Consider the following 13,948-nt stretch of genomic DNA (forward strand, 5'->3'; position numbering starts at 1 on the left):
TTATTGTACTGGGCAGTGAAAAACACACTGCCCAGTACAATAAACAGCTTGTATCCTCTCAGGTATTTGTCGTGTATAATTTGCTTATAAAAGTTGGCCCTCTCTCAGTAAACTAAGATTACTTCAGTGTTTGGTTTCTGTAAATCAACTTGTTTTGGGTATTTTGTATAAATTAATGTTGATATCTTGGGGGGAAAAAGTTATGACTGCAGTCTCATGTTTGTGGTTTCAGGCTGAGGAAGCCAGAACACTGGAGGAGCTGCGTCGTGCTGAGGAGCTGGCCTCGCTGGTTTTGACAGAGTCTCAAAATGCAGCAGCAGCTGCAGCATCACCAGACGCCCTGGAGGAGCTGGAGTCAGCAGAAACCTTTGTGGAGGCATCAGCAGAGGAAGAGGAGGCAATACGTCCGCACGAGGCATCACAAGTGGAGGAAATTCTTCGACTAGAGCGGGAGATCCAGGTGCTGCAGAGACAGAAGGAGCGCCAGGAGCTCTCTTTGACTGAAGCCTCGCTGAACCGCCTGCAGCAGCTTCGCGATCAGGAACTCCGGCGGCTGGAGGATGAAGCCTGTAAGGCAGCGCAGCAGTTCCTGGACTCCCTGAACTTTGATGAGATTGACGAGTGTGTGAGGAACATTGAGAGCTCCTTGGGCGTGGGTGAAGAAGATGAGAAGAAGGAGGATGACCAGAGGAGGGGTAACGAGGAAGAAGAGGTTGATGAAGGGTTTGGTGCTGATGATGATGCCTTCAAAGACTCACCAAACCCAAGCGAGCACGGCCACTCGGACGGCCAGCGGACGAGCGGTATCCGAACGAGCGATGACTCATCCGAAGAAGACCCGTACGCCAACGATGCTGTGATTCCGTCACTGCCACCGACCACTGTGCTTCACCACTCTTTGCCAGCGATGCCTTCGGCCTGCCATAGCGCATCATCCAGCGGGGATTCGGCTTACTGCCACCCCCAGGCTTCATCTGAGGCTCAGTCTGATGAGCTGGTAGAGCTGATACCTCCAGATGAGGATTCAGACTACGATCAGGATGACTACGATGAAGGTGCCATCGTGTCTAGTGGCAGCATGGCTTTGTCCAACCCTCGCAGTGGACAGTGGTCTCCGGATTACCGCGGATCTGTTGGCACCTACAACAGCTCAGGGGCTTACCGCTTTAGCTCAGAGGGGGCTCAGTCCTCGGTAAGCTGAATCCTTGTTTAACTTCTGTTTTCAATGACAGGGAGAACATTTCATGCCCGATTTTCTACTCAAACTTAGCTGCTCTAACTCCAAAGTAGTGTAGTCTTTGAAGTTAGCAAAAAAAACGCAGGCTTCAAAAAAGGATCCAGTGAGAGAGATCAATTAAATGGCATGACTTTAGCCATTTTACAACTCACAGGTGCAAAGAGCACCACATTGTACCTTCTCTGTTATTTGTTGAAATAATATGCAAACTAAGGTCTTGCATGTCTTGTTTAATTTCAAATTTTTGTTGATTTGCTCCAGTTTGAGGACAGCGAGGACGACTTTGAGAGGTTCGACACAGACGACGAGTTGTCTTATCGCCGGGACTCTGTCTACAGCTGTGTCACGCTGCCGTACTTCCACAGCTTCCTCTACATCAAAGGTTATTATTTTCTTATAGAACATACTCTTCTTTTAATAAACCCCAACAGGTGAGAGTTAAGTGCATCATCTATATGGCTTTAGGACGTATTTTGGTGAAAAAGCATTGTACTTTCTGTGTTACCTTCTGATTTGATTTTTTGATTTGATTTGATTTTATTGATTAGCATTCAAATATCTCAGTGAAGACAAAGAGACAAAGAGCAAGATTCTCCCCTCCAGGTGACGTAATGATGGTGGAGCATTTGAAATCTCATATCTTTCTTCTCTAGGTGGTCTGATGAACACGTGGAAGCGGCGTTGGTGTGTTCTGAAGGACGAGACTTTCCTGTGGTTCAGAACTAAGCAGGAGGCTCTGAAGCAGGGCTGGCTGCACAAGAAGGGCGGGGGCTCGTCCACGCTCTCCCGACGCAACTGGAAGCGGCGCTGGTTCGTGCTGCGTCAGAGCAAACTCATGTACTTTGAGAACGACGGAGAGGAGAAGATGAAGGGGGTGCTGGACATGCACAACGCCAAGTAAGGACAAGAGAACATAACTTTGAGGGTTGTTGTTTTTGCATGACAATACTTTCATTTACAGTAACAACAGAAAAGCTGTCAGTTAATCATTTACATGTAAAATATTCAAGAGATATATGGTTGTGTTATTGAAGAGAGATAAAAACTCAGACCTCTGAAGGATTCATGGTGAAATGGTTATGGAAGGATGTTTGTATATTCAGGGAACCTCACTCATTATTTTTCCTTTTTTTTTTGACCTGTAGAGAAATCATTGATAACACCGGTAAGGAGAATGGAATCAACATAGTGATGCCAGAGAGAACTTATCATCTGATTGCCGAGTCTGCTGAGGATGCAAGGTGAGCTGTGTGTTTGTCTTTGATGTATTGTTCTTATCTTTTCACAATAACCAAAGAAATGAATTGTGATTTGATCTGTAAAGGACCTTTCATGCAAGCATGGAGTCAAAATGACTGAAATAACAAGTAAAAACTAGAATTCAGTAGTAAGTTAGTTTCAGTGACACCACTAACTTCGCTTACCTGGTCTATTTAATTACACTGTCAGAATTAATTACATGGTCTTGTCCATTAATAGAAATATGCATTATATGAGTAGAAATATCTCAGAGTCATTTTTCAGAATAAAAGTGCAATGATTCAAAATGTCTTCAACTATTTAAAGGTTTAGCTTCTTTTGAGGAGTATCTTTAGCAACCTCTAACAGCTAACAGTAGCTATGTGTTAATAACCTACTCAAGTCTTGGTCTTAAAGGCTTAGAGAATAGCTTGTGACCCGCTGATAACCAAGAGTCGTGCGGTATTCCACAGCTGGCTAATGAGTGGTTGCTGAAGATTGTTGGTAGCTGCTAGCATTAAATAGTAGCAAAGAGGGATACGGTGTGACACCAAAAACCTCCTCACGATTGCTTTGGTCAATGGCAGGTTGTCACGGTCCCCCGTAGTTTGCATAGAAGATGCCGAGTTGCCTGTACACACTTGCAAACTTTTCACCAAGAGGTAGTGAAACTGAAAAATGCTAGGCTTACTGGATGTGGAAAACATTTGCCTTACATGTTGATTGCAGCAGTAAGTCAAACGTTGGAGGAAAGCCTCTTTATCTGGTTTACGTCACACTTTTTGAAAAGTGTTTGCAAGCTGGTTTCTTCCATACAAAGCATTGATGGCTGCATCATTTTGGTAGAAACCAAGTCACAGCAACACTCGCTTTGTGACCGATTCCACCCTGCAACCGCCAAAAACCATGACCAGCTTTTCATGGAAACCTCAGCTCTCTAGTGTTATTCATCATTTCTAGTACCTGCTAGCAAGTACAATTGACAAGAAGGCATCTTTACACATTACAGGGTAAATGGAGAGCCATGCACCGTTTCTCTCTGGTGGGCAGGATTTAAATGTGCTCTATAATCTTTTTCGTATAATGACAGTAGTGATTATTAGTCATATTGTTATTACACTCCTAATGCTCCCAGTCCTCCCATTTGTTTCTTCTCTCCTGATCCTATTATTTCCTCAACTGGCATGAGCCTGCTCACAGTCTGTCGAAAACTGTATAACAAACAGGAGGTATTGTTGCTATAGGTCAATGTGACGGTTGCCTCTGGCAACACATTGATTTCCTCTCAGACAGTCTACTTCCGCTGTGGCTCAAAAGGGCAACAAGCACTCTGTCTGTCTGAATCTGGGACATAATTATGTTTGCTCTGTCACATTGTGGGGATTTGACCTCCTTTAAGTGAGAAAAATACAAAAGGACAAATCTTAGTTTGAGGTCACAGGACATGAATGCTAGTTAATGCAATGTACTCTGAAGTGAGGAAAACATGGCTGTGGGTGTGTGATAGGAGCAGGTTTGTAAAACCAGACGCTCTCTCAGTGCGAGCCAACATCAGCTCCATGTGTCTGAGACACAATCAGACTGAACCCAGAATTGTTTTGGATTTTACACACATATAAAACTTATAGATGTACAATTTATATTAAAAGGTACACACATGCAGGTTCACACGAATAATTGCATTCATGATAAAAGTATGGCTAAAACTTTCCTTTCATTTTATTTTTCATTTTTAGTTGTTCTCACTTTGAAGTAGTTTAGTGTTGAGTAAGATTCAGTTTCAAATGAATTTTTGGACGTAGGAGGAGCCGAGATGCTTGTGTCTAACTGACCGGCCTGTATGTCCACTGTTAAAGCTGATTACTGTTTATTCCATGGTGATGATGATGATGTCACCCGTTTGACCGGCTGCCCTCTGGTCGGTGCCTCAGATCAATCAGGTTCATCCAGACTCACAGTTTCTTCCCCTGGACCATTTGGACTGCTAACAAACACTATCCCCACGCCCCAGCCCTGCCCACCAAACTCGCCAATCTGAGCCATGGCCTGAGTAACCCTCATCACTCAGGTCATTTACACACGGAGTCTATTCAGTTCTTTTTGCATTAGAAATATATTCTATATTTCTCTTGATTCTATATTTTTTTCACCTGTTTGCTATTTATTCCTGCTGTCTACTATTTATGTTGTGTCCTGACAATAAAGGGCTATTCTATTCTCTATGATCTCTTTGTTTACAGTCAGTGGTTCAGCGTGCTGAGTCAGGTCCACGGCTCCACAGAGCAGGAGATCAGAGAAATGCACGATGAGCAGGCCAATCCCCAGAATGCTGTGGTGAGTACTGTGAGGAAACAAAGCACTCTGGGAGATGGAGTTCTAATAACATTTCTGTTTAAAGAAAATAAATGTCTTCAAAATGCGGCCGTTTAATGTCGTCCTAACAGCAGAATGTTCGGCACTTTGCTTTAACAGATTTCCATAACACAAACCTTCGTCTCACACCGAGGAGAGGACGTTAGCCTTTAATATATGTTCCTCCATTTCCTTATTCATGCCTCACCTCTTAGTAGCATTTTTTCCTCCTTTAAATTCCAGCTGCAATAAAAACATAGTTAATATATGCATGTATAGCTCTGGGTTTCCCCACAATGGATAGCAATGGCCATTTAATAAATAATTGGAGATATTGTGTACTTTATGAAAAGAGATGACATGGTAATAATCAGCTGCCTCTCCAGTCAGCTCTCAAGACAAACTGGTTAGAGTGGAAGTTCTCAGCAGATTTCCAGAGCAGAACAAGCTCCAAGTTGAGCTGCAGGCAAAGGCTGTGGAGTTGGAGTTTGTCTGCTGGTGTGACAAGAAGCTCACAGAAAAGCAGCTGAATTATACTGAGGATGGCACCTGGTGGAAAAACTGAAAATTAGAAAAAAAGCCCCAAAATCTGTCACTGAGCCTTTCATCCAGCATTCATGCTACCCTAACCCCAACCCTCTTTTGTTCTCCTCTTTAAATTTTAAATTTTGTTGTAATGCTTTGTTTTGAAGTAACAGGACACAGATGTGCTGAAAATGCCACGTGCTTTTTCAGTGTTGCACCTGTGAGTGAAGGCCTTGCTGCTTGCGTGTGAGATAATTGGTTTCCACGGTGCAGCGAAGGTCAAACTCATTATCCACACCCTGAAAACTGTTTGTGAACCTCCCTCCATCTCTCTGTGTGTCTCCTCAGGGAACGCTGGATGTGGGGATGATCGATTCAGTGTGTGCTTCAGATAATCCAGAGAGGTGAGGACCTACATCAAACCATCAAACATCACATCATATATATATGGATTTTCTTTGACAAAGACTAAAGCAAAGAAACCAGAAGGTGTCGGAAAAAAGCCATCAGAGTGAAGCCCGTTGGGTTTCAGCACCTCAGCAGCTGCATTTCTTCACACGGGGAACATTTTAGATCAGTACATTCTGGTCCTGTATTTCTTCTGTTGTGTTCTAACCTATATGTGACAAATATATAATTCCTGCTATTTTATGTCAGTAGCTTTAATTCTTCTTAGTCGTCTGGTTCAAAATTAAAAGTTTAGTTCATATCTCTTAATCCAAGAAGTGCACCCAAGAGCTATTACGGTGTTAGACTATTGATCTCCTTTCTGTCGTCTTATTAATTTCTGAACTTCGACAGGCCGAACTCCTTCGTCATGATCACTGCGAACCGAGTGCTGCACTGCAATGCTGACACGCCTGAGGAGATGCACCACTGGATCACTCTGCTGCAGCGCTCCAAAGGAGACACCCGAGTCGATGGACAGGAGTTCATCATCCGAGGTGACAAATGATTCGTTTATCGTGGCCGTTTTTCCTTTTTTAATTTGTGTTTAAAATTTTTAACTACAGGTTAAAAGTTGCAGGTTAGGAAATCAGATTTTAAATAAAAGAAGTTTCCCCTGTCATATCTACAGCTCCAGTGGTGGGTGCTCATATCAATGTTATAATTCAAGTAATCAAATGTGTATATGTAGAAGCTGTAAGGCAAAAGCTTCAAACGCTCAGTTTTAAGCAGGTTTGATTTTCTCTGTTATTAAAGAAAACCGTAATAAAGCTCTTTCACAGAGAATAAGCTTGACCTTTCTGCATTTTTATAGTTTTGAAAAGTTCAGAGGAAACCAGAGAATACAAAAAGTTATTTAATAATTATTTCCCACCAGGCTGGCTGCACAAAGAGATGAAGAACAGCACCAAAGCTTCGCTGAAGCTGAAGAAGCGCTGGTTCCTGCTTACCCACAATTCCCTGGACTACTATAAGAGCTCAGAGCGTAATGCCCTCAAGCTGGGAACGCTGGTGCTGAACAGCCTCTGCTCAGTGGTTCAGCCCGATGAGAAGGTCTTCAAAGAGACTGGTAAGAGAAGAAAATGGCAAGAACTGCCAACTCATTCTCTACCCAGTAGCTTCAATTTCTCTCCGCCCCTCTTGTCGTGTCAGGATACTGGAACGTGATCGTGTACGGCCGTAAACACTCGTACCGTCTCTACTGCAAGCTGCTGACTGAAGCCACACGCTGGGCCAACTCCGTCCAAAATGTCATAGATACCAAAGCTCCCATCGACACACCCACCCAGCAGCTCATCCAGGACATCAAGGTAGGAAAACTCTGAAAGTGCAAAAATGGATGTCAGTGGTCATTTTAATTCTTTCCTTCCAGTAAAGCCTCAGATAATCAGCACTGCACTAAACCCAAGCTCCTCTTCTCTTTGCAGGAGAACTGTCTGAACTTGGAGGTCGTTGAGCAGATCTACAAGAGGAACCCGATCCTTCGCTACAGTCATCACCCTCTGCATTCCCCGCTGCTGCCACTGCCCTACGGGGACATTCATCTCACCAGTGAGTACCACTGAGACAGAATAGGATTAAATTGGGATTGACAATCTAACTTAGTACTAATGTCTTTAACGTATCTCATTTTTACCATTTTAGTTAAGATATTAATGTACCATATGTACTGATTTAATCACAACTTCTTCCCTGCTCAGCTCCAAGAAGCAGAAGCTACACAACCCTGCAGGATGAAGCCCTCAAGGTGTTCAGCTCGCTGCAGCATTTGGAGGGCGTGGCTGACCCCGTGCCCATCATTCAGGGCATCCTGCAGACGGGCCAGGAGCTCAAACCACTGCGAGATGAGCTCTACTGCCAGCTCATCAAGCAGACCACACGGCCGCCACAGCCCGGCAGCCCTGGGAACCTGTGCAACTGGAAGATCCTCGCCTGCATGTCCTGCACATTCGTCCCGACAAGGAGCATCCTTAGATACCTCAAGTTCCACCTGAAGAGGTGTGCACTAGGCTGCCACATGTTTATAGATAAATTACTTTTATTCTCTCAAGCTGACCATTTCCAAATTGCTCTCTGCAGGACTCGCGAGCTGTTTCCCGGCTCTGAGATGGATCGTTATGCTGCCTTCGCCGCTGATTCATTGAGGAAGACTCGAGCCAGAGAGAACGTGCCGTCTCAGGAGGAGATCCGCTGCATCGTGGCCCGACAGGACATGAGCACCACCGTTCACTGCCACGGAGGAGGGTCCTGCAAGATAACCATCAACTCGCACACCACCGCAGGAGAGGTAGGTTTGTGGAAAACGGGGTTATGTGCCAAAGCATACAAATAAACAGTGTACTTTTTACTCAGCTCTAGTTTTTATGATTTAAGCACAGTATAAAAGATATGTTTGTACCAACAGAACAACCCAACAGTAAATACAGAGCTGAAATCAATCATCTATTTTAATTGAAAATGAATTGACAGCTGTTTTAAAAATGACTTTGTATTGTAACAGCCTGAGCTTCTTATCTTCTTCTCTTCTGCTTTTTTCCTTACAATTTTCCTTATTTGTTATTCAATAATAATTAACAATAATTAATTAACAATTAATTAATTCATCAGTCACAGCAATAAAATCCTGCTTTTATTCAGCTCTTTTGGCCTGGAGCCTGTGTAAGCATCCAGGCTTAAATGCTCATACACTGACATGCTTGCTGGAATTTATTATTTTCTGATGCTGCAGAAAATATCAGAATCTGGATAATATGATGAGCTAAGACCCTGTTAAAAGGACATTTTAAATATTTTATAGTTATAGAAATTGTACTTTCCACCTTTATTGAATGGCAGTCCCAAATGTCTAGAATTTAGACAAGAATTCATGCTTTTTTTCTTTTTTTTTAATCTCATCTACAGTTTTAAAACCAGTTGCATGTGTCCCTGTTGTATCTCATCGTGTGTGTCAGGTGGTGGAGAAACTGATCCGCGGTCTGGCCATGGAGGACAGCAGGAATATGTTTGCCCTGTTTGAACACAACGACACCACAGAGAAAGCCATCGAGAGCCGCACTGTGGTGGCTGACGTGCTCGCCAAGTTTGAAAAGTAAGCCCCACCATGTTTGATTCTGAAGCAAATGTTTTTGTCTTCTGGCCAATGCTAACACAATCACTCTGTGGTCTGCAGGCTTTCAGCAAGCCCAGACGAAGGCAGCACTGGATGGAAGTTTTACTTCAAACTCTACTGCTTCTTAGACACGGACAACGTTCCCAAAGACAGCGTGGAGTTTGCTTTTATGTTCGAGCAGGTCAGACTCGTGGCTCATTGTCTGGGGATGGGACTAGGAGACTTTTGTAGCTGATTCTGACTGAACTTGGAAAGATTTTTTGTGGAAATTAAAAAAGAAAAAATGCTTAGATCTTATAGTTTTAACTATAATTTTCTCTGTGTTCCCTCAAAGGCCCATGAAGCTGTGATTCGTGGTCAATACCCGGCCCCTGAGGAGACTCTTCAGTTTCTGGCTGCTCTGAGACTTCAGTACCTTCTGGGTGATCACAACTCCCAGTCCACCATCCCTGAAATGTCCCAGGTGTTCCCCATGTCTCGACTGCGGGCCCGGGTGCAGAACTCGGCCAAGACATTCGCTCCGGGGACCGGCTCGGTGGCCGACCGCTCAGGCACGGCGGAGAGGAAACGCTCGAGTTTCCTGGAGGGGACACTGAGGCGGAGTTTCAGGAGCAGCTCGCTGAGTCGGCAGAAGCTTGAAGAAGAGAACAGCCTGGAGGCCTGGATGAGGGAGGAGGCGGCGGCCGTGAGAACCAGCGTGATGGACAAGTGGAAGAAGCTGCAGGGGATGAACCAGGAACAGGCAATGGTCAAATACATGGCGCTGGTGAAGGAGTGGCAGGGATACGGATCCACTTTGTTCAACGTCGAGGTGAGAAGAGAAATCACTTTTCTGTTTAAGCAAAAACTTTGTTCTCCATGATAAAGGATGGTTATGTTCCCATAAAGACAGCTACACAGCCATAGGTGGAAACATGGGATTGTTTGGTTGGTTTAAAGTCATCTATTGCCAGTTCTAAACAAAACTGATCTTAGAGGGAATGATAGGAGATTTTGATGTTCCATGCTTGCTGTTTCAGTGCCGGGATGGCATGTTCCCCTCCGAGCTCTGGTTGGGTGTGAGCCGGGAGGCCATATCAGTGTACAAGCGAGGGGAGCCGTGGCCTCTGGAGGTGTTCCCGTATGAACAGATACTCTCTTTCGGAGCTCCGTTATCCAACACCTACAAAATCACCGTGGAAGGCCGAGAGCTGGTGTTTGAAACCCAAATGGTGTGTACATCCTCACTCAGTCATAACTCCTGGTCTCCCCATAATTTCAATGCAGGTCATTAAATACAACACCAACATTTACTCCTCTCCTCTGCAGGTGATGGACATCGCCAAGCTGATGAAAGCCTACATCAGCATGATCGTCAAGAAGCGCTACAGCAACTGTCAGTCTGTCAGCAGCCACGGCAGCCACTGTAGCACCTGGTGAACTCCGCCCTTTCACCCTCTGCCTCGCAGCCACATGCAGGAGTGCAGCCAGGGGGCCGAGCGTGGCCGGTGCCGGCCATGCATGGACGCCCATCCTCTGCACTCTGGAGAGAGCAGCTCATACATTTCATGTCAGACTGACTCTGAATGCTGGAGGAAAAAAAAGTTAAAAAAACCCAATATGCTCTTAATGTAAACTAGCTCAACTTATCTTGACCTGGTTTCTTTTAGAAACAGTACACATCCACTCCTTATTCATCACGATAAAATGTAGGCACAGGGCTGTGGATAGTTCTGTAGCAAACATGGTGGAAAGTTATCCATAAAACTCAAGAAAACAGAATGAAGTCCAAAAGTTGACTGAGAAAGCAACATGAGAATGCTTCTTGTTATCTAAATCAACAGATATGTGATAACGAGCAGGGACCAGACTTTAAAAGACTCAAACTGCGGGCAGCTTCTAATTGGTTTCCCTCAAAGCCTGCCAGCTGTCAGTGTTATTTTATTTTTTTATTTAAGATCCTTTAGGGCTTAAGATCAATTGCTCCTATAAATTCCACAAGTTAATTACTATTTTTCATAAAGTGATAAAATGCTTGAAGGACTATCATCCTTGTCACATTCACCTCTGTTCAGCCAACATAATATGAAGTTTTTGTTTTAAAGATGGAAGTTGTGTACAATCTTCACTTTCTTAAATAAGCTAACAAGTGCACATTTTTGCCCCACATTAAAGTAAAGGGGACTTCTAGCTAAGCTTCCTAAACTGACTAGAGAAAACAGAACAAAGGATCAGTTTAATCTGTTAATCCCAAGGCGTACAAAGTGTACCATGACAGACGTTCACCCCCAGACTCTGATTACAAACCACAGTCTCTTAGACCAAAGAAAACTAGGTGGTGGTTATACACAATCATATTTTTATATTAGTCTTCATGAAGTCAGATGCAGCTTCTAAAAGGTGGATGTGTCTTGTTTTGAAAAGAAACAGTTAATTTTCTGTCCGATGGTAAACCTCTGAGGCCCTACAGGGACTGTTTTTGCAGAAGGGGTCGATTTCTCACAGAGGTTGGTAAGCGTGTGTGTGTGTGTGTGTGTGTGTGTGTGTGTGCGAGGAAGTATGTTATTAGAAAAAAAGAAGAGTGTCTACAGGCTGTCCGAATGTATAAAAAAATTAAAGGCAAAGAAGACGGAGGAAAAACAACTACAGCCTACAAGCCTTTTCCTCTGCTTTGAGAAACTCTGGGACTTGACCTTTTCCTGTTCACTGTAAATAAGATGCAACTGTACCTTTACGTTTGTGACTGATTGTTTTGCTTACGATACAAAGTGCCTGTTCCAACTGAAGCAGGATGATATCTAATCAGATTTAGCCTTTATTGGTGCCACACTCGTTCCTGTGTAGCCTGAATCTGAAAGGTGCTCCCACACACATTTCCCTTTAACTGCCAATGTATTTGTGCACTGCAAACTCTGACCAGCAATGGACGTCATTCAAGGGTTTTTAAATCTGTCAGTTGTGAGAAACTAAATGAATTGAGGCGTAAATTGTTTATAATATTAAAGATACTGATATAGGGCAGCAGCCTGGATCATTGACTAATTGAACGTTTGCAAATGTACCCGAGTACGTGAGTCTTACTGACAATGTTGCGTTGACAATATTGGACATATACATGCAGTTGTTTTTATCTTTTTCTCCAAACCTTTTTTCTTTCTTTCTTTCTTTTTTGCTGTTGGGAAAGAAAAAAAGAAAAAAGCTATGTATAATAAAATATTTGCAGATGGGTAATTTGATGTCAGACAATCTTTTACGTCTCTTTCTGATCCACGTTGACATCTGCTGGCAACAAATGTGAACTGCAACACCATCTTTCCCTTTAGAACAACCTGAACTTAAAATGTAAATTGGTTCTTTGGGGGGTAGAAAAGAGGAAATATTGGAATACATTTTTTAAAAACGTGAAATAAGAAGATGTAGATATTTTTTCTGTCTGCTGCCTGTCTACAAAAAGCACTTACAAATTCAAAAAGCTATTACATGATGTGTTTATTACATAATAGACATAAGAATTAATCGTTGTATTTCAGTGTAATCTGTCACGATTTAGCTTGAATGGCTTGTTCAGTTGGACTGTTTGCAGTGTAACATTCCTAAAAACGTTTCACTGGACCTCCGCGGGCGGCAGATCCATCCAAAGATGCGTGTGCAGGTTTCCTCCACAGTGCCTTGTTGTATATGATGTACACTTCTTTTTTTTTCATGTGTGGGTTCTTTTTTTGGTATATGTGCAATGTTATATATACTTTAATCATGTGGCTGTACATTTTATATTGTAAGTCTTTGCCTTCTATTTTTTTTCTCCTGAATCCTGATCAGATGGCAGTTTTCCCAAGCTAACAAATCTTGTATTTTTCTCTAAACAACTATCTGACAGTGGATCTTTGACACAATGTTTTGTGGGGGGGGTTTCCTCCTAGCTGTAATTAGTGTTATGTGCTGAACTGATGACTCTAACAATAAATCGCTACACTTTTGGTCTCAAGTTACCGTTTTGTTTTTCCTGACTATTAAAAAAAGGTTTAGTTTAAGAAAGTTAATGTGACAACCAACGGCTAAAGCTGCTGGACACACATCCAAGAACCTAAAAAAGGCCACAAACAAATACACCTCACCAACAGCAGCTACTTTTTTTCCTTTCTACTTATCATCACCATGTATATATCTCACATCCTCTAGTTGATCTCAAGGGTACTTAACTTCACTAACCAGTCAAGTCACTTCCTCTTACACTCAACTTCCACCACCTTGATTCCTAATCTTGGTTGGGGGTGATGACAACATCTCCCCCCCTGACCTGTGGTCCTGGCTCCCCCTTGACGTAGTATGTGTGTTGTACCTTGTCAATCTGTAGCTGTGAGAGCCAAATGTTGAATCGAACTTGCGGCTTCCACTCCAAAGGCGTGTAGTCTTACCACTACGCTATCCAGCTGCTAGCTCGCTATATATGTATGTATCTATATATCTATGTAGATAGAGAGATAAGATCAGTATTAAACACATACCTAACAAGAGCAATCTGGAACAGCGCTTTTGTTGCAGAAGTCAGTTAGTTGTGGTCATAGTTCTTCAGCATGTAGCTCACACTGCAGAAGCATAAATGGAGTAAAAAAAATTTAAGTGACAGGTAATTTAAAATGCAACATTTCTCACAGCTCAATATCAGCTAACACTAAATGTTTGTGTAGTTTGTTACACACCTAATTTTGCTAACTGTGGTAAAGTTTACAGCAATGCACTAAGTTGGAGTGGGACAGAGCAGCTGTGCTGTTCATGGTCAATGTTAAGTTACTGCTTTTTAGTTTTAGTTTGACTTCAAGTACATTTCTGAGCTTGTACTTTTTCACTTTTACTCGAGTAAAGACTGCTATTATTTCAACACCAGTATCTGTACTTAAGTGACGAATGTCTGATATTTCGCCACCTAGGTTTATTGATGTTACACTGTCTGATCAGTGTTCCCATGGATGTCACCAGCCCAGCTGTCATAAATAAAATTTCTGTGATAATATGCAGTAGTGTTCTTTGGTCTAGATGAGCAAAAATGATACCTTTCATCA

The 13,948-nt window shown here is 42.9% G+C and overlaps 1 protein-coding gene across 1 annotated transcript in view; it reads left to right on the forward strand.

The window, feature by feature from the left end:
- myo10 (myosin X) overlaps window positions 1-12,873 on the forward strand; it is a 127,765-nt gene extending 114,892 nt beyond the window's left edge. The window contains exons 25-41 of the mRNA XM_085253476.1: window positions 233-1,192; window positions 1,499-1,619; window positions 1,891-2,134; window positions 2,383-2,478; window positions 4,717-4,810; window positions 5,702-5,757; window positions 6,155-6,297; window positions 6,678-6,869; window positions 6,953-7,110; window positions 7,228-7,351; window positions 7,501-7,798; window positions 7,880-8,087; window positions 8,752-8,888; window positions 8,970-9,090; window positions 9,244-9,720; window positions 9,929-10,120; window positions 10,218-12,873. Of these exons, the coding sequence (XP_085109602.1) occupies window positions 233-1,192; window positions 1,499-1,619; window positions 1,891-2,134; window positions 2,383-2,478; window positions 4,717-4,810; window positions 5,702-5,757; window positions 6,155-6,297; window positions 6,678-6,869; window positions 6,953-7,110; window positions 7,228-7,351; window positions 7,501-7,798; window positions 7,880-8,087; window positions 8,752-8,888; window positions 8,970-9,090; window positions 9,244-9,720; window positions 9,929-10,120; window positions 10,218-10,328 (3,732 nt within the window). The 3' untranslated portion in view covers window positions 10,329-12,873. The remainder of the gene's footprint in view (window positions 1-232; window positions 1,193-1,498; window positions 1,620-1,890; window positions 2,135-2,382; window positions 2,479-4,716; window positions 4,811-5,701; window positions 5,758-6,154; window positions 6,298-6,677; window positions 6,870-6,952; window positions 7,111-7,227; window positions 7,352-7,500; window positions 7,799-7,879; window positions 8,088-8,751; window positions 8,889-8,969; window positions 9,091-9,243; window positions 9,721-9,928; window positions 10,121-10,217) is intronic.
- Window positions 12,874-13,948: the final 1,075 nt, after the last annotated feature.

The sequence above is a fragment of the Mchenga conophoros genome, linkage group LG18 (genome assembly GCF_057382185.1).
Source record: "Mchenga conophoros isolate Kocher_MC1m ecotype Shallow Benthic linkage group LG18, M_conophoros_male_GT1.1, whole genome shotgun sequence".
NCBI lineage: Eukaryota > Metazoa > Chordata > Actinopteri > Cichliformes > Cichlidae > Mchenga > Mchenga conophoros.